General features: G+C 37.1%; 2 protein-coding genes across 3 annotated transcripts in view; one reads left to right on the forward strand and one right to left on the reverse strand.

The window, feature by feature from the left end:
* The window catches only part of tbce (tubulin folding cofactor E), an 89,968-nt gene that overhangs the window by 5,164 nt on the left and 57,489 nt on the right, over positions 1–27,315 (forward strand). The gene's annotated exons all lie outside the window — the stretch shown is intronic.
* LOC135740744 (nidogen-1-like) overlaps positions 97–27,315 on the reverse strand; it is a 30,796-nt gene continuing 3,577 nt past the window's right edge. Inside the window, exons 2-20 of one of the 2 annotated variants that reach the window (XM_065259253.1) lie at positions 22,384–22,689; positions 22,072–22,301; positions 20,791–21,653; positions 20,210–20,350; positions 19,839–20,090; positions 19,268–19,468; positions 18,721–18,948; positions 16,677–16,814; positions 14,452–14,580; positions 14,233–14,376; positions 6,966–7,091; positions 5,023–5,253; positions 4,767–4,939; positions 4,568–4,694; positions 4,317–4,488; positions 4,076–4,233; positions 3,796–3,919; positions 1,789–1,901; positions 97–1,696 (exon numbers count right to left, since the gene is read on the reverse strand). In XM_065259253.1, coding sequence (XP_065115325.1) covers positions 1,569–1,696; positions 1,789–1,901; positions 3,796–3,919; positions 4,076–4,233; positions 4,317–4,488; positions 4,568–4,694; positions 4,767–4,939; positions 5,023–5,253; positions 6,966–7,091; positions 14,233–14,376; positions 14,452–14,580; positions 16,677–16,814; positions 18,721–18,948; positions 19,268–19,468; positions 19,839–20,090; positions 20,210–20,350; positions 20,791–21,653; positions 22,072–22,301; positions 22,384–22,689 — 3,984 coding nt within the window. In that variant the 3' untranslated portion in view covers positions 97–1,568. Of the gene's footprint in view, positions 1,700–1,788; positions 1,902–3,795; positions 3,920–4,075; positions 4,234–4,316; positions 4,489–4,567; positions 4,695–4,766; positions 4,940–5,022; positions 5,254–6,965; positions 7,092–14,232; positions 14,377–14,451; positions 14,581–16,676; positions 16,815–18,720; positions 18,949–19,267; positions 19,469–19,838; positions 20,091–20,209; positions 20,351–20,790; positions 21,654–22,071; positions 22,302–22,383; positions 22,690–27,315 lie in introns of both variants that reach the window. The other variant, XM_065259252.2, reaches the window with a different exon arrangement.

Raw genomic sequence — 27,315 nt, forward strand, 5'->3', positions numbered from 1 at the left:
AAGTAACAATAATACACCTGCTAGATAAAATACAGATTTATGATCATATCAATGGTTATTGTAAAGGGTTCAAACCAAAGATCAGATGACACAAAATCAACATAAACACTTTGTTTAATTGAACATCTGTACAGTTTCCCATCTCTCCTCTGAGCAGCTGTATCTGATATGAAAACATGTAAACAATAAATGTGAATATTGATGTTCTGTACAGATGACTATAAACTACATACAACAACCTGATAAGAGCTCTCGACCCATGAGCACCACAGTGAAAATATATAACAGAAGATGACCATACTAGAGATTATTTACAATAAACAAAAAGCAAACTTTTACATGTAAGAATCAGATCACTGCAAAAAAAATTCAATGTCTTTGTCTTGATTTCCAACATAAATGACCAAAACTTGTTAAATCGAGATACATTTAGTTGATAAGCAAAATTCATTTGGCATAAACTCACTTGATTTTCATAATGTTTTTCAGAAGACTTCATATCTTTGGTCACAATTTAAAAACTTTTAGATATTTATACCGGGAAACGAGACAGAAATATGGTAACACTTTACAATAAGGTTGCATTTGTTAATGCATTAGTTAAAATGAACTAACCATGAATGATACTTCTACAGAATTTATTAATCTAAGTTTAGGTTGATTTCAGCATTTACTAATACATTTATAAAATCAAATGTTGTATGTGTTAACATGAATTAATAATGCACAATGAACAAAAGATTAATACATGCTAAAACTACACTGTTGATTGTTAGCTAATGCATTAACTAATGTTAACAAATACAACCTTACTGTAAAGTGTTACGAAAAATACTAACAAATTAAATTTTTGCAGCGATTAAAATATAATTGTAAATAATAATTGTAAAAAAATGTATATTCACACACACAGTATAAACCTGTCCCAGATTGTCCTCCACAAACTAACAAACACAAACCTTATCATCGATTGATTATTTCTGTCACATCTGTTTTCTTTAAATCAGTAAATATTGTGTAACACAAGGTTCAGTCATTTTGTCTACATCTTGTTTGCTGTCATTAAATTGAACCAAGTACTGTCTTTGAAGTGGATCAAAACCTTTCATTAAAGTTGTCTTAACAATCTCTGTTCTTGTCTTAAAACAACTTTAATGAACGTTTTTGATCTACTTCAAATGTTGACTAGTTTACTTTATCCCAAATCCTCTTAGAAAATCAACAATATTACATGTTTAAAATAATATCAGGCTTCAATACTTTTTAACATACAGCAGAAAGATGAATAGTAGTTTAATACTTCTTACAGTATATTAATAAAAAAACCTCCTGATATAATCCGCCTCTAATATTGGCTTAATCGAACTGATACTGATAGTTTAAAACAACAATAATAATGAATATGATCACAGATATTTTATATTTATATTGTGCAGCCCCTGTCTTTTTGGATTTCTTTCTCATTGTATTCATCATGTTTAACTCTCTCTTTCTCTCCTCGAGCGAGGGACATTTGTCATAAGAACACAAATCATTTCTCTCCGAGTCTCTTTTATTCTCGGGTGTTCTCAGAAATTCTCGTCCTGTTCCACACATGAAAGATCTCTGACGTCAGGACACCTGCAGGTGAATCCACCCGGACGTGGCAGACACAGGTGTGAGCAACCTCCATTATCCCGATGACAGTAGTTCAGACCTGCTGGATATCAACAATATACTCAACATTATGATCTGATGATTGATGAATAATAATAGGATATAAAACTGTATGTGATATTGAGTTCAGACCTTGAGGGCATTGTGGGTAAGTGACAGCGATGCCGTATGTACGAGAACGTCTCTGAGGAAGAAACTCTTCCACCTCCGTCCCATCCTGACGATCCACGGCAACCACCGCTTCCCTAGCAACAAACAGAAAAATCTACGTGAGTAGTGCAAGATTTAATATTTTTTTGCAAACATTAAATAACAAAATGCTGAAAACAGAGAAGATGCTCAATTGATGAACACTGGCATGCTTCCGAGTCAAATTCCCTGACTTTCGCTGATTAAAAAGCTGAATTTCCATGATCTCTGTCCGGGATACCGTGAGCCTGGATAATGTAGTGTACACATTATGTTTATAAAATGTATCTTAAATGCGTGAAATGAATAAACAGTGCCAATAAACAGATGTTTAAATTGTAGTCAGCAGAAGCTTGGACCTGGAAATGATTTTCCTTACGTCACAGGTTAACAAGCCGATAAATGCCAACTAAAATTTAAAGCAACAAAGAAAACTCCCTGATATTCCATGACTTGAAAAAAAAAATTCCCTGACTTTCAATGTCTGGAAAAGTTTTTTTTTTATTCCATGATATTCCAGAAATTCCATGACTCGTGTACACCCTGACTGAATGCTACTGTAGGGCTGCAAGATCAAAATAGATGTGCACATGGCAATATGTATATTGCAATTGTTTGCAATAATTAAATGATTTTAATACTTCATAAAGTCATGTATAGTCAAAGTTCAAGGTTGATGCAGATGACAGAAGGACCGGTGAGACAAAGAGAGTGATGCTTTCCTCAGAGTTCCCACACCTTAACTAACTTCAAATTCAAGGACCTTTCAAGGACTTTCAGGTTCAATACCCTCAAATTCAAGGACTAAATGTGGGGACACATTTCAAGTGAGAGCAAGGTTACATCGTGTTACCTTTTAAGATACATTGTTACAGTTCCCTTTCGAGGGAACTCGCGCTGCGTCACTGCAGTGACACTTTGGGGACGCCTCCAGGGGTAAGTGCGTCTGAATGTGTATATCAAATTCAACCAATGGTGAGGCTTAACGACAAAGACAGGGTGACGCGGGAGTCAGGAAGTATATCACTATCTGAAATATTGCCAAAGACGGCGTTACAGGGACGCAGGAAGTATGGCCAGAGAGACGCAGCGTCTCGTTCCCTTCTCAGAGAACAACAGTCACATACGTAACCAGAGAAGTTTTCATGTGTCAAACACAACTATGCAAAAAAGCATTTTGGTCTGAATCAACATTCGCATACAGAAGATATAAGCATTTAAAGTGAACAGTTTAGCACGTGTGCTTAAAAAGTCTAGAATTTTTATGATATTATCCTACATTACACAGGGAATAATATGGATTTTTTTCAAGAAAACTTGCATAAAATAGATTCAAGCACTTTCAATGACCTGTATCTTTATATGTATATTTTCAAAAACTTCCCAGGGCCTTGATATTTCTCCCTCAGATTCACAAACTTAAAGGGATACTTCACCGATTTAGCATTCAGCTTTGTATCTGTAGAAACCCGGCAGTATTACTGAATGACCATGTTTCCCTCCCTCATTTCCCCCTGAGAGGAGAGATATCTGCATTTTGGTTCTGCAAAAAAGTCCTCCGATGATGCAAAAATCGTCATATTACATCATCGGAGGACTTTTTTGCAGAACCAAAATGCAGATATCTCTCCTCTCAGGGGGAAATGAGGGAGGGAAACATGGTCATTCAGTAATACTGCCGGGTTTCTACAGATACAAAGCTGAATGCTAAATCGGTGAAGTATCCCTTTAAGGATTTCATGGACCCATGGGAACCCTGTTTCTTGTCCGCGTATAATTTTTAGTTTTAAAATCTATTTCATTAAAATTCAAATTGATTTTACAAACTTAAAGCATCATTGTATATCGCATTTTTAAGGAAACTCACGTAAATGCATTTATTTCCCAACATCATCCATCCCTAATCTACAGATCTTAAGTTTACTGTTCCATAAGTGAACCCAACCGTACCTCCTCCAATCTGTGTAGAAGAGGTTTTTGCCGTACGAGACGATAGCGAACGGGTACTGAATCCCTTCGGTCACTTTCCTCCTGATACGAGAGAACGGATCGATACATTCCACCTTACGAGTACCTAAAACAACAAAACATTTACTACAATTTAACAAAGGGAATAAAAAACATCATTTACCCAGAAGTTATAGCTGACCTGACTGAAATCATCATATAAACTTCAATGGATCATTTTTGTTTCAATTGTAATCATGTGAATGTTTTGATGATCTCTGACCTGCGTCTGCCCAGCAGAGCTCCCGCCTCGCAGGGTCATAGGTCAAACCGTTGGGCAGTGCCAGGTCATCATTCACCAGTACTGTCCTGTCCGTGCCATCCATGTTAGAGCGCTCAATCTTGGGTCCGTCTCGGTTCCAGTCGGCCCAGTACAGAAGTCTGAGTTACAGGAGAAATGAATACATTGCTTACTCTTTTATTCAAAAGTTAACACAGTTGGGTGGAGTTGACATCTCACGTACCCATAACTGGGGTCAGCAATGATTGGTCGTGGATTGATGAGGTCTTTGTCAAACAGGACACGTCGATGACTGCCGTCTAACCGGGAAACCTCAATGCGGTCCAGTATGGAGTCTGTCCAGTACATGTTTCTTGACAGGTGGTCGATGGCGATTCCCTCTGGACTGCCGAGATCTGTTTACAGAAAGATTACAATCATCATCATCACATAAAGATCACAAACACACACACACACACACACACACACACACACCTGTATTGACAAGTGTGATGGTTTGTCCTCCCTCCATGTTGACTCTGCTGATGGCCGGTTGTGTGATGTCAGACCAGTAGATCATCTTCTCCACACAGTCATACGCCACAGCGATCACCACCTTATCCTGAGGAACCAATGAGACACATCAGAGGAAAACTTCAAATAGATCTGACAGACATTATTGACCCCAACTCACCGGCACGTGCAGCACAGTCATCGCCCCGTCTTTATTCATCCGCTCGCCGTCCAATGGGATGTGTTCGATCCTGCCGCTCTGGGCGAATAAGAGATTTGCTCCTGGAGTCAATGGGTTGATGTCAGGCCTAGGGGTGGGGCCAATGACGGGCGGAGCCACATTATGATCGATACCTATGAAGAAAGAGAAGGGCTTGTTTTTATTTTAGGAGCTGAGGACTCACGCTGCTCAGTTCTGAGTTTATCTCTGCGCTTACACAGGGGTCTGCTGCCCGCTCTGGTTCTAGAGCCCGGAATCTCAAGTCCGGATCCATCCACGCACCAACACTGACCGATGCTGGCGTGACACTGCGTGGGTTCGTACGCACCATAGCCGTCGCAGGTCGGCACGTATTGACCGACAGCCGGACGGGGACGGAAGACACCGGAGGAAGAGGAGGCATACAGAGCGGACTCTCGCTGTCTCTCACACGACGTCTTCTCTCGGTCTGAAACGCAATAAGCACACATGCTATAATAAAATACGGCTACAATTATAATGTATATATTAATGTTGATATATAACATTTACATTATTATATAAATTATCCATCTAATTATTATATAGAGTTCAAGTTTGCGTACAGTATCCACAACTTTCATTACACTCACATGTGAGATTCAGTATATAGTGAACAAGTTTTTAATAGTTTTGGACAAGTGTGTAGAAATCCCTTAATGTGATATAAACATACTTTAAGATTCCACCCATGAGAAACAAACATCTCGGGCTGTGATGACATCTGCTATACAGGATTTATGTGATCATGTGTTTAAGTGACGTCTATCTATTCCCAAACCACAGCAAGCTATCACTCATATCAACAACATATGAAATGATCAAGCGGTAATGAAATAAATAAATGTTTTTCACACAAAAATCTGCAGTAACATTTTAAGTGGACCTCTTGGGAATAAACCGAATGATTGATTTTTCCCTGAGGAAATTCAAAATGTTAAAATATTTTAATTTTCTTTCTGACTGAGTTGATTTAACTCCTGTATATTAACTTTTATTTACATAAGTTTTCCTAATATAATAAACAAACATTTAACAAAATGAAAACACACATACAGTAGAGAAGACAAGATAGTGTTCATGTAGGAATGTATAGGACAGGTCTGTTATTATCAGACACTAAAACACAAAAACAGAGTCACATGACTAAATACAGAGGACTGTAAAGAAATGTCACATTTCACACCATGAAATATTTGACAATTTATATGAAAAAGGCTTTTATAGACTTAATTAATACTCATATAAAGTTCACATTAAAAAAATACAGAACAAAATGTTGTTGTTTAACGGAAATTTTAAAGGGAAATTATTTTCATTATTGTTTTAATATTTATGAAAACTTTACAATACAAAAACATCTTAAAAGTGCCGAAAAGCTTTGAATTTGATTTTAGGGTATATATAAAAACTAGTCAACATTTGATGTGGATCATTAAAGTTCATCAAAGTTCGACTATTTTAACTTTTATGAAAGGTTTTAATCCACTTCAAATGTTGACTAGTGTATTTTCAATTCAAAACAGGGGGATATATACTACCGGATAAAAGTTTGGAAAAATTTGACTGAAATGTTTCCCATGATCAATGTAAACAGGAAATCCATAATGGCACGAGCACAACTCTCTTTTAAAGGGGATGGGAGATGAGACTCTCAATGGTTTATTGCACGTTACGCACGCATGACTTAATAAGAGAATAGGAGCAAACCCTTTAAGATCATGCACTGTTTTTCTGTCGTTAAACTAGCAAAAGTGGATTCAGACACACCCTAAGTGCACTTGCACATGCAGTGCGCTTTAGACTATGATGCGCTTAGATCCTTAAATAGGGCCCATGAATTCTTTTTTAATCACATTAAATAGAGCGACACTTTATACCAGGGGTAGGCAAGTTCGGTCCTAGAGGGCCGCAGTCCTGCATATTTTAGCCTAAGCACTGATAATCTAACCTGATGTCTAAATCCTAAAGACATTGATTAGCTTCTTCAGGTGTGTTTGATTAGGGTTGGAACTAAACTCTGCAGGACTGCAGCTCTGTAGGACCGAACTTGCCTACACCCGCTTTATACAATAAATCCCTGCTTGATAAATTTTATTGTGAATGATGTTGTTAGTCTGATATAAACATCTGCACACATACCAGCGTCAGGTGAGCAGCTGAAGCCGTCACCATGGAAACCTGGTCGACATTGACAGGTGAAGGAGCCCTGGGTGTTGTAACAGATGGCATCACTATGGCAATGAACAGACTGGCATTCATCGATATCTGGAGATATAAAGACAAAAAACACCAAATCATTAGGGATGCACCAATATATCAGCTTATGATTGTGTAAAAACAGTCGAGGAACAGTACAGAATATATCCTGAAAATCAAAAGAGACAGAAAAACACATCTGAATTCAAACTGTGTGATTATTATGAATTGGGTGACATTAGCTGAGTTTTCATTACCCTTTAAATTGCACACACTACAAAAAAATGACTTTCTTACTTAGTATTTTTGTCTTGATTTCAGTACAAATATCTAAAAATTCTTAAATCAAGATGTATTTTCTTAACCCTGGAGAACCCATGGGTCAAATTTGGCCAATGTTAATTGCTGCTAAGAAAAGGGTTCTCCAGGGTTAATGAGCAAAATGACATAAGAAAATAAGTCTAGTTTTCAACCCAAAAATATACAATTTAAGTCAATTTGTGCTTAAAACAAGCAAAGAAATCTGCCAATGCATAAGAAAAATTTTCTTGAATTAAGTGTTTAACAAAAAAATTCAAGATTACATTTCTTACCCCATTGGCAGATGTTTTTAGCACAACTTCACTTAAATTTTATGGGTTGTCTTTTTTTTTGTCTAAAACTAGACTTATTTTCTTGGGTCATTTTGGTCATCAAGAAAATAAATGTTCTTTTTAAGATAGGGCCAATGAAAAAACTCCCAAATATCTCAAAAACGTTTTACGCTCGCATGAGGTGTTTTTTCAGGCAAATGGGAAAAGGTGTATTTTATAGCATTTCTTTTCCACTGTATTGAATGGCTTTGCAATGTATCGCGTTAAACTGTTACAGTCTCATTTATACCGCAGCTGCAGCTCCCCCTTGTGTTAATTAGAGAGATGTGCAATCATTGCGGTGATCTGAAATCATCACGATGAGATCAAACAATCGCAATGAGACGATTATTTAATCATTGTGACAGCCCTACAATTAAGTCACATAATTATTATTTGAAGATGATGCTGTATGTCTTAAAACCTTCCAGAAACACCATAATACATGTCTGCTCCCAAGTATAAAAGGTTTTTCTTACTCTTATGTTAAAAACAATGCCTAGATCGGTGGATGTGATGTTAGTTAACCAACCAACATTAGTCTTATCGCGAGAGGAAAAACTACATTTCAGTCTTTTGACATTTAGAAAATACTGTTAAAGTTTTGCGAAAATCTGCAATGGAAACACAGCCAATGACAACAGAATTGCAGTTTGTACGCTGTTCATTTTTATGATTTCACAACATAATCATTTTAAACAAGGAGATATCTGTAGATGTCATTCTAAGTAATCGAATATCGGCACATGAATGTTATATTGGTGCACCCCTAAAATCACCATTATAAATTCATCTGACTGCTATATTATAAGCGCTGTAATGTAAAATCACTAATAGACACACTGAACAACAGCTGCACTCCAACAGCATTCTTCAAAATGTCTAGAAAGTCATGTAGGTTTCAGATGACATAAGAGATGATGAGAGATTTCCCACAGTGTAAAGTGAAGTAACCCTTTCAGTCGCATGTTTTATAAAGAGGAATGCACATCTGCTGAAGCACCGCTGTTCTCCCACAAACATACATGTGTGCAGCTGGATCATCTCAGCATGAATCTGTACAATAACACTTGAGGAACCTCAGGGTGTGGGCTCAGATCTGTCCAAAATCACTCATTATAAATGGCCAAGGAGGAAGGAAGTCATAAAAACTGACAAGCACAGCTGTGATGAATGGTTTGTAGTGTTTCTGTATGGGTTACAGTATTCACTCGCATCTGGAGCCTGGAGAGATTTAACAATACTTTATATTTACTCAGCAGCACCATTGAGTATTAATGAGTATTAATCACCCGCTCTCCTGATTTTGCCAAAAGAGATTCAACCAATCAGATGTGAGGGATAAGTTTGGAGTAAATGTGAAGTTAAGGGTTCAGGTTCATACATCATTGTTATTCTTATATCAGTTCCCAATGATTTTAGGAATAAATTGTGGTTTAGGGTAAGAATCTGGTTTTTCTAGAGAAATATTCTTCAGGAACATCTCTTTTAATGATCTCTTAATGATCCATCTCATCATCATAGTGTCTTTAAACACAGCTACTATCTGACATACAGTAGTGTGAACTGTCCTTGACTGGTGTAAGAAAGTTTCCTCAGCAGAAATGTGACACATTTTCCTTCAAGTTTTGCCAAAACAAGTAATTAACTACTATTGGTAAATATTTAACTAGGGATGCCTGTGCCAATACCAATATTCGATTACTTAGAATGACATCTACCGATACCAATACTGCAAAAATGACTTTCTTACATAGTATTTTTTTCTTGTTTTCATTACAAATGTCTAAAAAAAGTTCAATTGAAATTAATTTTCTCTATGAGCAAAATAACATAAGAAAGTAAGTCTAGTTTAAACTAAAAAAAAACATTAAATTTAAGTGAACTTGTGCTTAAAACAAGCAAAAAAAAAACATCTGCCAAGACACTGCAAACAATGACTTTCTTAGTTAGTATTTCCGTCTTGTTTTCATTAAAAATATCTAAAAATTCTTATATCAAGATGCATTTTCTTGATGAGCAAAACGACCAAAGAAAATAAGTTTAGTTTTTAGACCAAAAATAACAAATTTAAATGATTTTGTCCATAAAACAAGCAAAAAAGCGAATTTTTCTTGAATTTTTCTTGAATTTAGTGTTTAAGGAAAATTTTCAAGATTTTTTTTGCTTATCCCATTGGCAGATTTTTTTGCTTATTTTATGCACAAAATCACATAAATTTAATATCTTTGGTTTAAAGTGCCCATCTTATGACTGCTTTTCCACAAGTTATATAGGTGTATGAGTTCCATAAAGCATGTTTCAAAAGTTGTTTGCTCGAAATAGCTTGTAGGTAAAGATTGTTACCCATCTCTAGTAGCCTCTGTTTCAGGGCAGTTCAGATTGTGCCGTTTTGAGCTAGTCTTACATATTTATGAGCTGCTGCTCCTTTGATCACGCCCCACTACTAACGTCATGTGCCCGTGCGCGTGCTCAGTGGTATCGTGAGCAGTACAGACCATACTGTGTTATTATTTTATATATTATTATTATTGACGGTTTATGTTGCCAACAGACAAATCATGCAGAAAAGTATCACTAATAAGTACACTACAGGAGAAGAAACTCATGACACACAATGATTCCAGAGTAAATTGTGATGTTATGTTAGCAGTCACAACAATAAACTCGTTTTCCCTGGACAATGCTAACATATTCCCATTATAAAACATTTTCAAGCGCATTATTTTCGCAAATTACAGAAATTAAGACCCGGCGGGGGATGTATACTGCTTGTGGACCGCGTAAGCTAGCGGGAGGTCCGGACCGTTCGGGGGTTAGCCTCGTCAGAAAAGCCGGGGCGGAAAGGCCCGGTCTCGGTGTGTCAAACTCATCATGACACACAAAATTCCAGCGTAAATTGTGATGTAGCAGTCTGAACAATACACTAGTTTTCCCTGGACAATACTAACATATTCCCGTTATAAACATTTTCAAACGTATTATTTTCGCAAATTACAGAAATTAAGACCCGGCGGGGGATGTATACTGCTTGTGGACCGCGTGCTAATTGCTAGAAGCTAGCGGGAGGTCCGGACCGTGTATATATCTATGCGGACCGTAAAGTTATTAAGAGGCTCGCCTCGTCAGAAAAGCCGGGGCGTACGGTCTCGGTTAGTTTGGCAAAAAGCTTTTAGCTCTAGCATCATAAATGTAGTATTTTGTGACAGAAGATGACAACATGCGAAATATAACGTGACTTCTTACCTTTGTGATGAAACAACGCGATCGCGAATCGAATCCAGTCTGTTTCAGATGTGTGATCCATGAAAGTCCAATAAAATACATCCAATTACCATTTTTGTCCACAAATGCTTATAATCCGTGAAATATAGATACATAGTCTGTTGTTTACATCAGATTTCGCATGAAGGTCTTATCGCCTACAATCTGAGGACTGTTTGCGTCGTAACACACTGTATATAAGATTACTCCGGGTTCCAATAATCACGCGTTAAAACTTTGTTTTTAAAAGTAGGCGGGAGTATAATCCATAATATCCAAATAGCGCTGTTATTTCCGTGAGAGATGATAACAGCACAGAGGGTCTCATTCAAGTGACTGCTCTATGCTCTCTAGCTACCTGGTGGGTGGAGACCTGCGAGTGGGGTGGTGGGCGGGAAAATTCAAACTGAATGTGACGAAACTTTTTGTTACGTCACAACGGAGCTGAGTTTGAACTCCCGCAATCTGAGACTCAAGGCAGAGGACATTCAGAAACCTGTATCTCACTCAAAACAGCATGGATGGATTTTTTTCCGAGTTTGTATGCGTGTGGGAGCATCAGAGACACAAATGAACACCCCAAAACCCAGAAAAGGTGAGTTTTTCATAATACGGGCACTTTAAAAACTAGACTTCTCAATAAAAAACCTCTTAATTTAAGAATTTTTTGATATTTTTACTGAAAGCAAGACAAAAATACTAAGACATTTTTTTCTTGAAAATAATTTTTTGCAGTGTAGGCCAAAAAAAAATCTTGAACTTTTTTCTTAAACAGAAACATTTTCTTACCCCATCTAAAACTAGACTTATTTACTTATTTGCTTTGTACTGAAAACAAAACAAAAATACTAATCCAATTTTTTGTCGTGTAGGCTGATATATCGGTGTATCCCTAATTTCAACTCAAAATCAACCTTTTAAGATAATTTTTGTGTCTTGTGAGATCTTAAAGGATTGCTCCACTTTAATAAAAAAAAGCTGATAATTGAAGATAAGGGTCTTATCTAGCAAAACCATCATTATTTTCATCAAAAAAAATGTAAAAAGTACTTTTAAAACACAGCTTCTCGTCTTGCACTAGCCTCGTGAAGCACCAATGCGACCTTACTGTAAGATTAAAAATATAGGAATGTATTACTTGGTCACAATTTGTCACAACCCCCTATGCTGATAGTGATCAAAAAGACTATTGTCACAACTGTTTATCCAATACATTGGGGGTTAAAGGTGATCTTCTGATTGGTCAATTTGAATGTATCAAGTTAGGTTTAGTCACATGGTCAAGGGATAGAGGATATAGGTCAAGGTTTTTATGAGCTCTGGGCTTTTGCATTGGCCTTTTCCCTTTCCTTTCTTCTTCACTGGGGTTCAGGCCATTAGGCCTAGGTTCCAGTTCTCTTTCTTCTAAACTTTCTTACTTTCTCTGTTCTCTATCTTATCAGGTAATATCTTACATACATTGGAAACTCAATTGTTTGTATTATTATTTACCATTTCATATATTTATAGTGTAACCATTTCAATTGTAACTTTAAGTCAGTACTGTAATTAAACCTTTTCATTTACAAATCTGTTGTTTAGTTTTGATTTAGTGTTAACACTTAAACGCTCCATACTGCAATAAAATATATTCGTACTCTAGCAACGCTCTCAGACATATTGTGTCCGAAACCCGGGAACGATTGCAGCTTTGTTCCCCATCCGAAACCTGAGATCCCTTACATACATATTACGTAATCACATGAAACATATGTGAAACCTTTTTTAACAATAAACAGACACAAATACATTAATTAATATCACTAAACATACAACAACATCTGAAAGCTCCTCTTTATATACCTGTAAACACTGAAGCGATAGTTTCACATATGTCACACGGCTAGTCCAAGACGAGAAGTTGAGGTTTAAAAGAGCACATTTTGTATTTTTTTGTGAAAATGACAATTGTTTAGCTAAATAAGACCCTTATGTCTCGGTTGGGATGGTTTAGAGCTGTTTGAAGCTGCAGTGAAACTGTAAACTGTTGAGGTCCACTATATGGAGACAAATCCTGGAATGTTTTCCTCAAAAAACTTAATTTCTCCTCGACTGAACAAAGAAAGACACAAACATCTTAGATGACATGGGGGTGAGTAAAATATCTGGATTTTTTATATAAACTCTTCAACTCTTTCACCGCCAGCGTTTAAAAAAAAGTTGCCAGCCAGCGCCAGCGTTTTTCATGATTTTCACCATTTAGTTTAATGCCTTCCAGAAAATGTTCTTCTTTAAATATATAAACATACAATATACCAAATGAAAGAACAGACCCTCTGCTTTCAAACAAAAAAACCCGTTTCATCCTACCTTCAGTGGTTCTTTTGTAATCAGCTTTTGAATATGGGTAGGTTTCTGCAAAAACACCACATGTTGAGCAAAAAGCAGAGATAATTCCATTTTTGTTTTGACTTTTCATAGAGATCCCATTCAGAGCGATCTTTAAAACAGACACGGACATGCAGCCGCTTGCCATAGGGCAATACTTCCGGGTTTAAAAAGTTGCGGTGGATAATAGCGGTATTGCGGAAAGACGGAAAATCTCGTCATTGCGGGGAAGCGTTTTCTCTTAATTGACGAGATATCTCGTCAATTGCGGTGAAAGAGTTAAGGGCGATTTATAGTCGTGCGTAGGTCCTACAGCGTAGCTACGGCGTAGGCTATCCGTAGCCTGTGCGTAGCTCTGCGTAGCCTGACGCGCACCTCACAAAATTTCTAACAGCGCGTCGGCTCTACACGGACCGTAAGCGCTGTGATTGGTCCACCAGAACCCCTCCCGTCAGGTAAAAAAACTGCGTCATAGGTATTTCCGTTTGAGACGGTGAAAACAAAGATGAGCCAAGTTGAGGAGTGATTTAACTCAAACTGAAGTCGCTGTTTATTTATTTCCATCATTGCTGGTCTTCTCAAATTATACAAAACAAGTTGCTATTTCTTCTTCGTTTGTGGGTTAACTTGCTTAGCTTCTTCTTCTGTGACGACTTCTGCTGCTACTGTGGTTACACGCGTGATTACTGCCAACCAGCGGTTTCGCGTGTGTTTGCACGTCGACGCGGACGGCGACGCACAAGTATAAATGAAAACCGACGCGGAAACTACGCCGTCGCTGCTACGCCGTAGGACCTACGCACGACTATAAATCGCCCTTTAATAGATCAGGATTTAAATAAAACAAACATTTATTAAATTTTCAGGGAGGTTATGATTGTTTCATGAAGATACACACACAGGCTCGTCCCCATGAACCTACAGTATGTATAAGTTAAAGACATTACCCTGACAGTTTCGACCATTTCCAGAAAATCCAGGCCGACAGGAGCAGCTGTACGTTGATCCACCGGTGTAAGAGCATCGAGCACGATCTGGTCCGTCACAGTCATGTGTTCCTCTCCGACAGTGATCGATGGGCTGGTTCAGTTCTCCAGAACAGACAGGAGCATCAGTACGGTCTCATAAATACACACGCACACACACACTCGCATCAGTGCTCTTACCAACACATGTCCGTCCATCACCGGCAAACTGAAAACCATCCAGACATTCACAACGGAATGATCCAGGTTGGTTGATACATGTGGTGTAAGGTCCACAAACCTGAGGGGTTTCTGAACACTCATCAATATCTGAGAGAGAGAGAGAGAGAGAGAGAGTAACATTTATTCATATATAACATCATATGACATGAAAACAGATGTTTTAGAGTAAACAGCATTCCCATTTTAAGCCAGATGTAAAATGACTTTTTCCTGATATTCACTAACTAAGAAACTGAATTTCCATGACCTACAATGGAAAAACATTTTAAACTGTAAAGTTTCCTGGCATGTTTGCCTTAGTTAACAGGTACTAAATTGAGTACCACAGGGATGATGTATTTTTGTAGGCAAAGCCTGGAAGCGAGTTAGCATTTCAGCACTTCTGCTTCCATCGTCCCCAAGTCAATTTTTTATGGGGTTTTGCTTACACTCAAGATCTTGGGTTAACATAAGCCCAATGTATTTCCATGTTTTATTCTATGACATAAAACACACCATTAATAGCCCATTACTGACAATTTACAGCTTTAAAATGTCTTTATATGGGTGGTTGCCAACAAGTTGGGACTACAGACATTGTCGGAGACTTTAAACGTCATCACGCATGAAGATCTCAAAAGCGACACAACATAAATTAATTTAGTCTTCAAAATTCATAAATTCTGTAAAGATTATCTTGCACAAAACATTTAAGCATCATAAACTTTGGTTAAACACAGAGCTTATTTTTTGCAATAATTAAAAAGTCTATGAGAAAAATGAATGGGCATTTTGGTGAGCGAACAAGTGCTCTTAAAAATTAATGTCGGATTGAAAAAATGTCCTCTTATAAGGGCCAAACTTTATCATGCTGATATTAGTGCTGGGCAAAGATTAATCACGATTAATCGCATACAAAGTTTTTGCATAATATATGTGTACTGTGTGTAATAATGATGTATATTTAACCACACACACATACAAATATTCATTTCAGAATTTTTTTATTTATATATTTTTATTTATTTACATTTCATATGGAATATATAAAAATATCAATAAATATATATATACATATGTAAATGTTTTTTAAATACATGCATGAATGTGTGTGTATTTATTTATACATAATAATTACACACAGCACACATTTGTATATTATGCTAAAAATCACTTATTTTGTATGCGATTAATTGCGATTAATCTTTGCCCAGCAGCTGATATTAACCATACAAACTAAAAGAACTAAACCAAATTTCCGCCTGTCAATTAAAATTTTTCGTACATTTTTTCGACATGTTCCAGATCGAATAAGCCATAATGAAAAAATATAACATTTAATCGTATGTTTTTAACGCCTTACTTTCATGGACAACTTTGCTTCTTTTTGTCTTTTTCCGGCTGACTGGCCACTAGCAAACTAACACGTTTTTTATAATAAAAAACAGTGTTGCTCGAAGGTCAATCGATGTTTAGGACACAGTGCATCCGCAGCGCATCTCAGTTTGAAATAAATTATAATTCAATTCAGTGCTCGCTGGGACTTGTTGCCCTACACACAGCGTGAAACAACGCTATGAAAAAAATGGTATAGAAAAATTACAATTTGATAAATGGAAACCAAAATTCCATGATATCCCATGACTTGGACGGAAAAAAATTCCCTGACTTTCAATGTCTGGAATTCTCCTTTTTAATTCTATGAAATTCCAGGATTTCCCTGATCCGTAGGAACCCTGAGTTTGTGAAAACATTCCTGATGAAAAAATACAGTACAGTACAGGAACATGAAGAATTGGGTGGTAAAAAATGTGGGGAAGTTTAACTTCATTAAAGACCACCATCTTATCAAAGAGATCAAAATAATTTCCAACAAAATCATGCTGAAAGTCCTGGAGGCATCTTATTACATTTTAAATTCTTTACAAAGAGGCCAAATCCCATGAGTTTAAAGTTTATATATACAGTCCCGATCTCTATCGGTACATGTTTGGACTGAAACCAGCGGGTGCTTTGATGTCCAGAATGAAATTACAATGAAATCCCTACAGCGAGAGAACAAGCAGACTCAGATGAATCCACAGGGTCCACAAAACCTCCCCGACTAACTCAATCCAGATGTGTTTCTTATTATAAACACTAACTATCAACATAAATATTGAAGATTAGAGATAATAAGCAGTAAATGACCGCGTCTGTGTTACCGTAACATATGCGTCCGTCACCACTGAAACCAGCAGCACACTCGCAGGTGAAATCTTTCCCCTGACCTGGACGACAGACGGCGTTGCTATCGCATCCATGTCTGCCTGTGAAACAGGGATTCTGTTCTGGAGTTCCACCTGAAATAACACAGAAAATAAGCTGACTCAAATCTGTAATATATACAAATCTAAGTATCAAACCAAAAGTGGAAGACATAACTGTCCTTATGTCCTTTCCTCCATTGTCTTTATATATATTTCACAATAAAAATGATCAAAGATTTATTTAAAAATATTAATTTAAATCAGTTTCAGGCCAATGCAGACCAATATCTCAACCTCAAACCTCATACAATGATATAGTTTAATGGCCTATTAATCCTGTACATAGCCAGAAACAGACTTTATACAACGCTTTTAACCAAAAACTGGAATGTTATTATGCGTTTTAGCTGTCCGTTTACACGATAACCTTCTTTTAGGTTTTTGAAAAGGTAAACTTTTGAAAATGGGTTTCAAAGTGCAAGTTTTTGAAAATAATGCTGTTTTTGTTTTAATGATAAACACAAATCTGTGAAAACGGTGACATCACGCACATTCCCTTTACAAAATTAACCATGGTAACAACAAAATAACCAGTGTTAGACCATGGTTAGTGTAGTAAAACTACTGGTTTTGCTAATAGTAATTAACAGTCTACAAGCATGCGCGAGTACTTGCCAAACAAAACCACAATGTTCAAGATACTGAGTTTATTAACGCTTATCCCAAAAAGTTGATTGTTTTCTTCTTTATTATTTATTACTCCTAAAAATTTTGCTGCTTTATAGTGCAAAGTCACTTAAAGTAATAAATCTAACTCATTGTCTGTCTAAACAAAACTGCTTGATACTTTTGCCGTCTTGATTGTTTGTATTTATCGCTTTGTAGAAGAATGCGCATGTACGCAGACGTGTAGTGTTTCTTTACAAAGTAACATCGCCATCTACTGGCCTGGGACACATAATACCATATTTTTATTTGGTGGGTTTTAGTATTTGTGTGTGTATGTAAATTTCTCAAAAAGGCAAAAGTTTTCAGTTTATTCCTACATTGTTGTTGTGTAAACATAGCATTATTTTTATTGACATGTTTAAAGCGATGGTTCGGCCAAAAATGATATTAAACCCATGATTTACTCACCCCCAAGCCTGAGATGCATATGTCCATCATTTTTCAGACAAACACATTTTCAGTTATTTTAGAAAATGTTTTAGATCTTTCAGTTAATCAAATGTAAAGTTACAGGATCCACGTCCTTCAAGCCCAAAAAATGTGCATTTCTCTTTCCCCAAAGAAATCCAAACGGCTCCAGGATGATAAACAAAGGTCTTCTGAGGGTAATCCGTGCTGTGTTCGTTGTTAAAATATCCACATTTAAAAACTTTATAAAGGAAAATAACTACCTTCCGGTAGCGCCGCCATCTTAGACTCCTCTGTATTCAGGAGAGAGTATCAGCGTAGTGTACGCACTTTTCTTAGTGACGTATGACAAATTCGGAGGGCGGGGGCACAGAGCAGCAGCAGAGAAACCTCTGTAAACTGCGTACGCTCTCATCCTGAATGCGGATGAGACTAAGCTGGCGGCGTTACCAGAAGCTAGTTATTTTCGTTTATAAAGTTTTAAATTTGGATATTTCTAAAACAACACCGCACGGATTACCCTCAGAAGACGTTTGTTTATCATCCTGGAGCCGTTTGGATTTATTTTGCGAAGGATTGATGCACTTTTTTTGGACGTGGACCCCGTAACTTTACATTTGATTAACTGAAAGATCTAAACATTTTCTAAAATAACTGAAAATGTGTTTGTCTGACAGACAGCTTGGGGGTGAGTAAATCATGGGCTTAATATAATTTTTGGCCAAACTATCCCTTTAATGTGCACATTTTCAGCAGTGTTAGGACTTCAGACAGATAAAACACGAGTTATTCCTGATGAGGAGAAGAGGAGGTTATAATATTTCTCCATCTGCCGCGTTACAGAAAACTGACGTTTACTCACTGTGAACAGAGCCGATTTTGTTGCTCATGGCGTAACGAATCAGTTGGTTTCCAGCGTCGTACATGACAAAGATTTGATCGACACTGAGTTGTTGGCTGGGTGGTACAGAGAGCGCCTCATGCGGGCAGCTCTTGAATCTGATGCTCTGTGTCCACAAGTAGCTCCGCATCTGTACGCTCCCATCAGGCATGTTAACAGTGTAATCTCGACGTGAAGATGATGTTATATCTGAAGATCAAAGACAGGACAGAGTGTGTTAGATACAGATAAACTGAAATGTTTCAGCCGCATATCATCGATTAATGGAAACGGCGTCATTTTGCAATAGTTTTTTGTCGACATTTAGAAAATAACACAATGGAAATGCAGCTACTGATATTGACACGCTTCTACCAACATTACAAATCAGGTAAGATTATTTAAGATATTTGTTTGGCCATTCATGTGAATGTTACAGTACAAAACATTAGAAAATTATAAATAAATAAAATAACATTTGTGGAGTAACTGTGCTTATGTTATCAAACCAATATGATAAGACACTTACAGTTGCTTGAATACTGATAGATCTCTGTGTAGGGTTCGATCTGAACCGTGGCTCCTTGAGGAACCTCCGGGATCCTGCCGTCAAGCTCTGTGTTGATCACCAGGTGATCGTGTTCATTGATGCCTTTGAACTCCTGTCTGATGGTCAGCTTCTCATTTCCGGGTTGAAAGGTCACCTCAGCCTGGCGGTCGAACACCCCTCCTGTGAATATAGGAACAATGAGAGCGAGAAAGAATCCCAGAACCTCAGAACTCGACCCCGAGCATGTGTTTCCACTTCAGAGCATAATTAAAAAAAATTCAAAATACACAAAAAATGGCCAATAAATATAATAATATTTTTATATTATTTTACATATGTTAATTATATTAATATATATATACTGAATTACATTTTGTAATATATGTTAATATATGGAAGGTTAAAACGAAATATATTTTCAAATTCAAAAATATGTTTAATTAAGCTTTACTTTCTACAAAATGTATTTAACATATTATGTTTAAAATATATTTTTGGCCAAATAAACAGAATAAAAGAATGTGATGTTCAAGAAGTGAAAGAGTCGTACCAATAATGCTAAATCCGTTCTGATAGTTGGGTTGCTCCAGAGCAAACGCCCAGCCGATGGTTCCACCGAGAGAAGGAAGCGGTTGAAGAGACGGACCGATGCTGCCTGGAACGCTGCTGATAGCGATGTACGCCCGACCGTCATTGGTCACCACATATGAATGAAGGTCATTATTGGAGAACTCTACTGGAGATGGAGAATTCCCAACGTAGACTCTTCCGTTGACCTTCCCGTTCATTCTCTGAGGTTTGCCTGGAAATAAAAAAATTATATTATTACCAACTTTCGGTTTCTGTTATGATCTCATGCCACTGTTACTTTCATCTGAGTCAAAATAGATCTTGATTTTATGGTCGGTTGGTTGTTTGTACCTTCAGCAACACATTCTTTGCCATTGCCATAATAACCAGGTTGACAGTGACAGCAGTAACCGTTGGAGTAATCTCTGCAGTCTGCAAACACTGAACACTTGCGTGCGTCGCTGGAGCACGTCTCAACGTTATACTCAAACACTGCATCATATATAAAAAAATAACATTAGTTGTAGTTTACATTTGACAGACAGACTTCAATCAATTAGAATACTTTGAAATGTATTAAAAGGGACATTTTACAAGACTTTTTAAGATGTCAAATAAATCTTTGGTGTCCCCAGAGTACATATGTGAAGTTTTAGCTCAAAATACCCCACAGATAATTTATTATAACATGTTAAAATTGACACTTTGTCAAGATCCCCTTCTGACATCACAAGGGGGACCAAATTTCAATGAGCTATTTTTTCACATGCTTGCAGAAAATGGTTTACCAAAACTAAGTTACTGGGTTGATCTTTTTCACATTTTCTAGGTTGATAGAAGCACTGGGGACCCAATTATAGCACTTAAACATGAAAAAAGTCAGATTTTCAAGATATGTCCCTTTTAAAATAAATGTTTTTTGACTATCTTACCACTGACACCCACATCTTCATCTACGACCACAATCTGAGGGTTTGGTGGTGGCAGTGCTGGTCGACGTGGTTGTGCATAATGAGACTTAGATTGATCTTCATCTATGAAAACATGCTGTTCTGTTACGGGTCTTGTAAATGAGACTTGCTTAATAGTGTGAACCTCTTCATCAAATATAAATGGAGTAAAGGTTTTAGGGGCTGGTGTAACTGTTTCAGGGATCGGTGTATCCGTCTCAGGTGTCTGCGTATCTATCTCAGGGGTCGGAGTATCCGTCTCAGGGAACCACATATCCGTCTCAAGGGTCGGCGTATCCGCCTCAGGAGTCTGCGTATCTATCCCAGGAGTCTGCGTATCTATCTCAGGGGTCGGCGTATCCATCTCAGGGGTCGCCGTATCCATCTCAGGGGTCAGCGTATCCGTCTCAGGAGTCTGCGTATCCGCCTCAGGGGTCAGCGTATCCGTCTCAGGGGTCGGCGTATCCGTCTCAGGGGTCGCCGTATCTGTCTCAGGGAATGGCGTATACATCTCAGGGGTCGGCATATCCGTCTCAGGGGTCGGCGTATCCGTCTCAGGGGTCGGCGTGTCCGTCTCAGGGGTTGGCGTATCCATCCCACGGACTGGCGTATCCGTCTCAGGGAACGGCGTGTCCATCTCAAGGATTGGCGTATCCGTCTCAGGGATTGGCGTATCCGGCTCAGGGGTCGGCATGTCCGTCTCAGGGAATGGCGTGTCCGTCTCAGGGGTTGGCATATCTGTCTCAGGAGTTGTCTCTGTTACCTTTCCAGGCTTGATGGAGGTAAAAAATTGATATGTGCCAATCTCATAGACCCAAATTCCTCGTGTTCCTGAATTAGTATTTCTGAAGGTTTGCAGAAATGAGGAAACGCATATTTAATAAACACACTGAGGAAATAATGAAACTTTCTGAAGCTCTGAATGAAGAGTGAGAAGCAAGAAAACAATGATAAATAAAAAATAAACAAGATGCAAAAAAACACAAAATTGTGCGTTAATTGCTTCCAATTTGTTTTATTGTTGTGGTTGAAAGCTGTGAGTCTGACTCAAACTCTTCACCACATTAGGCAGGTAATATTTTCACATTTTACTGTCTTACTATGAACAATTATAGTACAAATATTAGGCTAACTGCTGATGTGATATTTGGGTCCTTTAAGCCCATTTGAAAAGCATGGTTGTGTACTGTTCAGGGGAACCTGTTAACTGGAGAACTTTAATGAAAGACAGATGAATGAAGAGGTTTTTATTTAAGCACTTACTGTGTGAGAGCTCTGACTGACTCTTCACTGCCATCTGTGATCTCATAATATGAACCCTGGCTAGAAAAGCCAAACCAGCCCGGGATTAAACCTTCACTAAACCCCACTCGAACGGGCTGATCTTCACCATCCACACGTGTAGAAACAAACTGCAAACCATCTTCTGGGTACAACAGGATGGCGTAAGACACCAAGTCTGTGTTTGCCACAACAAGCTGAAATGTATTTCTCTGAAAGAGATGTTTGATGAATTAAAGATTTACTGTTTCAGGGTAGAAAAAGGAATGATGAAGACCAGAATCATGAACGTACCACATTATGTAACTCATCTCCTCTGCCTGTTTGACTGTGAGCTGACACATTTTCCCAGGTGACGATGAGTACGTTTGAGGGTTCAGTCCATTCACCATCATCAGGAAACGCTTCAGCAATATGATTACCGGCTCTCTCAAGGACATCCGGGCTGTTGTCTTCCCGGAAATAAACTTTCCCAAACTCATCGCTAGTGTCAAGATCCCCCAGGAACGTTGCGATCATCTTGAATCTGGGATGCACGTTATTCAGGTACTCTGATTCATCTGTGGGTTTGTCCAGTGATATAAAGCCATTGGTACTGACCTGTGGAGGACACAAAACACATCATCTAAATAAATGAAGGTATGACATGTTCATGAACTGATAATGAAAAACACTGCTTGTGAACAGAACCAAACAGTATGATGCCTCTCTGTGATCTTACTTTAGGAATAATAATGTTTGACTACTGTGACACTTTACAGCTTCAGCTGGTATGTTTGTGCATGTTAAAGTGAATTTATGGCAACTGTTTTTAACTTCATTAAAGACAACACATGCAGGAGAAAAGTCTCCATTCGTACAGTATCTTTAATTGCAGTTCAATTCAGCACACTTAACAAGGGTTGCACAATTCTGGGAATTTTCAAAGCTGGAAACTTTCCATGGAAATTAACGGGAATATATATGGGAATTAAAGAGAATTAAAAGGAATATATGGGAATTAACAGGAATATATGAGAATTAAAGGAATAGTCTACTCATTTTCAATATTAAAATATGTTATTACCTTAACTAAGAAGAGTTGATACATCCCTCTATCATCTTAGTGCATGCACGTAAGCGCTGGAGCGCGCTGCGACACTTCGATAGCATTTAGCTTAGCCCCATTCATTCAATGGTACCACTCAGAGATAAAGTTAGAAGTGACCAAACACATCAACGTTTTTCCTATTTAAGACGAGTAGATATACAAGCAAGTTTGGTGAATTTCCTCTGTCACATGCACAAATGAAGGATTTTTTAACAAATAAATCCAGGCTTGATAAGCGCAAGTATTATGATTCTTTGAGTAATAAAAAGTTAAAAAGAACAAATTTATTAAAACAAAGAACAATTTATCTAAAATAAAAATCTTTTGTAACAATAATACACATTACCGTTCAAATGTTTTTTTACCGTTCAATTTTTTATTTTTTTGTATTACCTTGCATGCATGTCTGCTTATGACCAAACAAAATGATTATTTATGTTTGTATTTAATATAGTTTATATAAATGTCCCTAAATTTCCAAATAATTCCCATAAATTCCTATAAGTCGACAATTTGGAATATGCAACCCCTTTGCAACCCTACACTTCCCAATACATACTGATGAGGCCTGAGTGACGTTCCTCACTCCAAAGTGAAGAAGACAAAAACAAAAACCCTGTAATCAGTGTTTAACATGTGACTTGACATGTATGAACATGTACATGTAAGCCGAGATGTACAGCAACTGGATTAAACAGATAATGCTGACAAACTATTGTGGCTTTAGTAGATAAACTGCAAAGCAAACCCTGTGCTTTTAGTCAACCATCTCATCTTTCTTTTCAAAACAGGAAGACCAGAAGAGATCAAAGCTGATGGATTGATCCTCAAACAGCAGGAACTTCTATAGGATCCTGAAGCGAGATGGCAGTCACTGAAATCAACATCAGGACAAACAGGGGCAGGACTCACTTTCATGGCTCATTTATAGTCGTGTTAAGTGAGCTGATGAAAGACAGAGTAGATGTTTCCAGAGGTTAAACTAATTTACACACACAAACGCACACTACACAACACCTACTCTTCAATGTTAGCTGAGGCAAACACATACTGTAGGAATGAATTTCTTAATTAGGTTTTTTGCCTTGTTTTTAGTAAAAACATCTAAAAAAGATGCATTTTCTTGATGAACAAAATGACCTAAGAAAATAAGCCTAGTTTTTAAATATAAAATTTAAAGTGAATGTGTGCTTAAACCAAGTAAAGCCATGGGGTAAGAAAAATGTTCTTGAATTTTTCTTGAAATAAGTGTTTAAGAGAAAAGTTTTTTTCTTACCCCATTGGAAATTTTGCTTGCTTGTATTATGCACAAATTCACTTCAATTTAAAGAAATTGGTCTAAAAACTAGCCTTATTCACTTTAATAGTCCACTAGACTTTCATTATCTAAGCAACTTTCTGTAGTCATTATAGTATTTGTAGACTGTCTGCTAAATATCTGCTAACACCTACCGTGATTACAGGAGCAAGATAGCGTGAAACTATCGTAATATCCTAAACGCTCGTATCGCAATATGCACATAGCAATGGTATGCAATACTTCAAAATGTTATATTATTAGTTTTAGGTCGATGCAGATAACAGAGACATGGAGATGCTTTCTTTTACAAAAAGAATGGTCATAGTAACAAATGTTCAATATATTTTAATATAGTTTAAATGGATCTCACAAATGTAAAGCATAATCGTACAGCATATCAGATATCGCAAGTTATTGCACATCCATTGGGTTATCATGTAGCCGTAATTACAATGATCACTCAATAGACATTCAACTGAATTTAAGTAACCTTGGAACCACATTTCAACTTATTATACCAACCCTAACCCCTTTTCCAACCCTACCTCTAACAGTCTACTTATAATGAGAGTTAGTTGATATGTAGTTGTAAAGTATCAAGTAAATATGTAAGAAATAATTGACAAAGGATCGTTAAATTATTCAAAAATAATGCACACCCAAGTTGGTAACACCACAGGTGTGCATTATTTTCAAATAATTCAAAGGACCGGAGTCAATTATTCCTCTTATACCAAGGTTACCACAAAAATTGCTGAGACATTGTTCTAGTGGTTATTTTAAGACATTTGACAGGTCAGGTGTGTTTATTGAACAATAAAATGTCTAAGCCAATCAGAATAAAGCATTCAACAACTGTGGTGTATATATACAGCGGGGGAAATTAAGTATTTGACACATCAGCATTTTTATCAGTAAGGGGATTTCTAAGTGGGCTATTGACACAAAAATTCCACCAGATGAACACAAGGCCAAAGAAACAATTAAGTGGTTACAAAGAAAGAAAATCAAGTTGTTGAAGAAAATCTATGGAGAGAACTAAAGATCAAAGTTATAAAAGAGGCCCAAGGAACCTTCAAGATTTAAAGACGATTTGTGTGGAAGGATGGGCCAGAATCACTCCTGAGAAATGAAGACGACTGGTCTCTCCATACAAGAGGCGTCTAGAAGCTGTAATCACCACTAAAGGCTTTTCTACAACGTATTAAATAAAGTGTGTTTAATACTTATTCCCTGTGTCATTTCACTTTATTTATTATGACTCAACTTGTATACTTAAATGTTCTGAGTTCTTTGTATGAATTCAATATTTGGCTTGATGGCTACATCTGGTGGAAATTTTGTTTCAATAGCCCACTTAGAAATCCCCTTACTGATAAAAATGCTGATGTGTCAAATACTTATTTTCCCCGCTGTATATAAGTATATATTTATTGTAAAATTCTCTAGTGGACTATTAAATTAAAGCGTAATTTTTAATTTACTGAAAAGTCATTTTACTTTACTGAACTGATGAGATTTTTGCCTGTTGGATATCAAGCCAGGTGTTTTAATCCTTTAATAATGCTCTGATAAGGCCGGTTTCCTAAAGCATTTTATTTCAAGCCCTGATCAAACACATTTGCATGTGGAAGACCTTCACACTTTAAAAAAATGCAGCACGAAGTTAAAACTATTTAGTTTTGCAAGTCAATTCAATTTACTGTACTATTTGTAAGTTTTGACATTTGAATAGTTGACTAACTTATAAAAAAGTTAAAGTCGCATTAAAATATATGTTGATTTAACAAAAATTCAGAATTTTACAATGCATAAACACTTCAGTTCAGGACACTGAGCCTAGAGCATCAGGAGATGGACATGTATACAAACACTACTCTCGATCTGAGCTACATGAGATATAGCAATAAAATAAGCTGAAGTCATTCTGTTGATTTAGCGTTTAATGTGTTTGAGTAAAATGCTTCATTACAAGTAGTTCCCACCAATCTCATGCTGAACCTACGTCAGTTTTAAACATAAATCTCTGCATTTATATGAATGTTTGGATATAAAACTACAATCCTGCTGTATATTTGAGCCGTGACCCTCACTAATCCCCTCTGCAGCTGTTAAACACAGGGGGAGGTGGACAGACGCCTCAGGGGAGGACAGCAGATATCAAAGCCACCTGGACGAGCTCACTTAAGAAATACACACCAATGAAACATCTGTATCATTCACACTGACCGATTCCCACCACAAGAGAGTCATGGGAAACAAGGAGTAAACGAAACACTGAAGAGTTATGTGAGAAATCCTGGAGTAGTTTTGGATTATGAAATCTGCTTTGATCTGCAAGTTAACAGTGTTGTGAAAACATCTTTTTTCAGTTACGACAATGATCGAGTGAAATCTATCGTTTCAGGACTTGGAGATTGCATGCCTTTATTTTCACTTTCTATAAAATCCTTGGCAAGCATGGATCTATTTAAAAAGCACTCATTTTGTCAAGCTTTTGGTGTTTGACTAGGTTGGGAAAATGTGAAGGGTTGGGTAAATGTTTTCTTGATGTTATTATTTCTTGTATTTCCACGTGTTTTTTATTTTTAAGTATGGTCATCACTTTGGTCCATTTGAATGGTTTTGAAAGTGCTTTATAAATAAAATTGAGTTGAGTTGTATGAAATATCCAAAAGAAAGTCTCAGGAAGGGTTGAAAAACAATGCTTAACACAAATAATAAAAGCACAAAAACAAATTATTTTATCAGTTGGTAAAAAAAGTTAAACAAATCTACACAAAGTACAAGAAAATGCGACCCAGACTACATTAAACATGGCTCCACAAGCAATTTA

The sequence above is a fragment of the Paramisgurnus dabryanus genome, chromosome 14 (genome assembly GCF_030506205.2).
Source record: "Paramisgurnus dabryanus chromosome 14, PD_genome_1.1, whole genome shotgun sequence".
NCBI lineage: Eukaryota > Metazoa > Chordata > Actinopteri > Cypriniformes > Cobitidae > Paramisgurnus > Paramisgurnus dabryanus.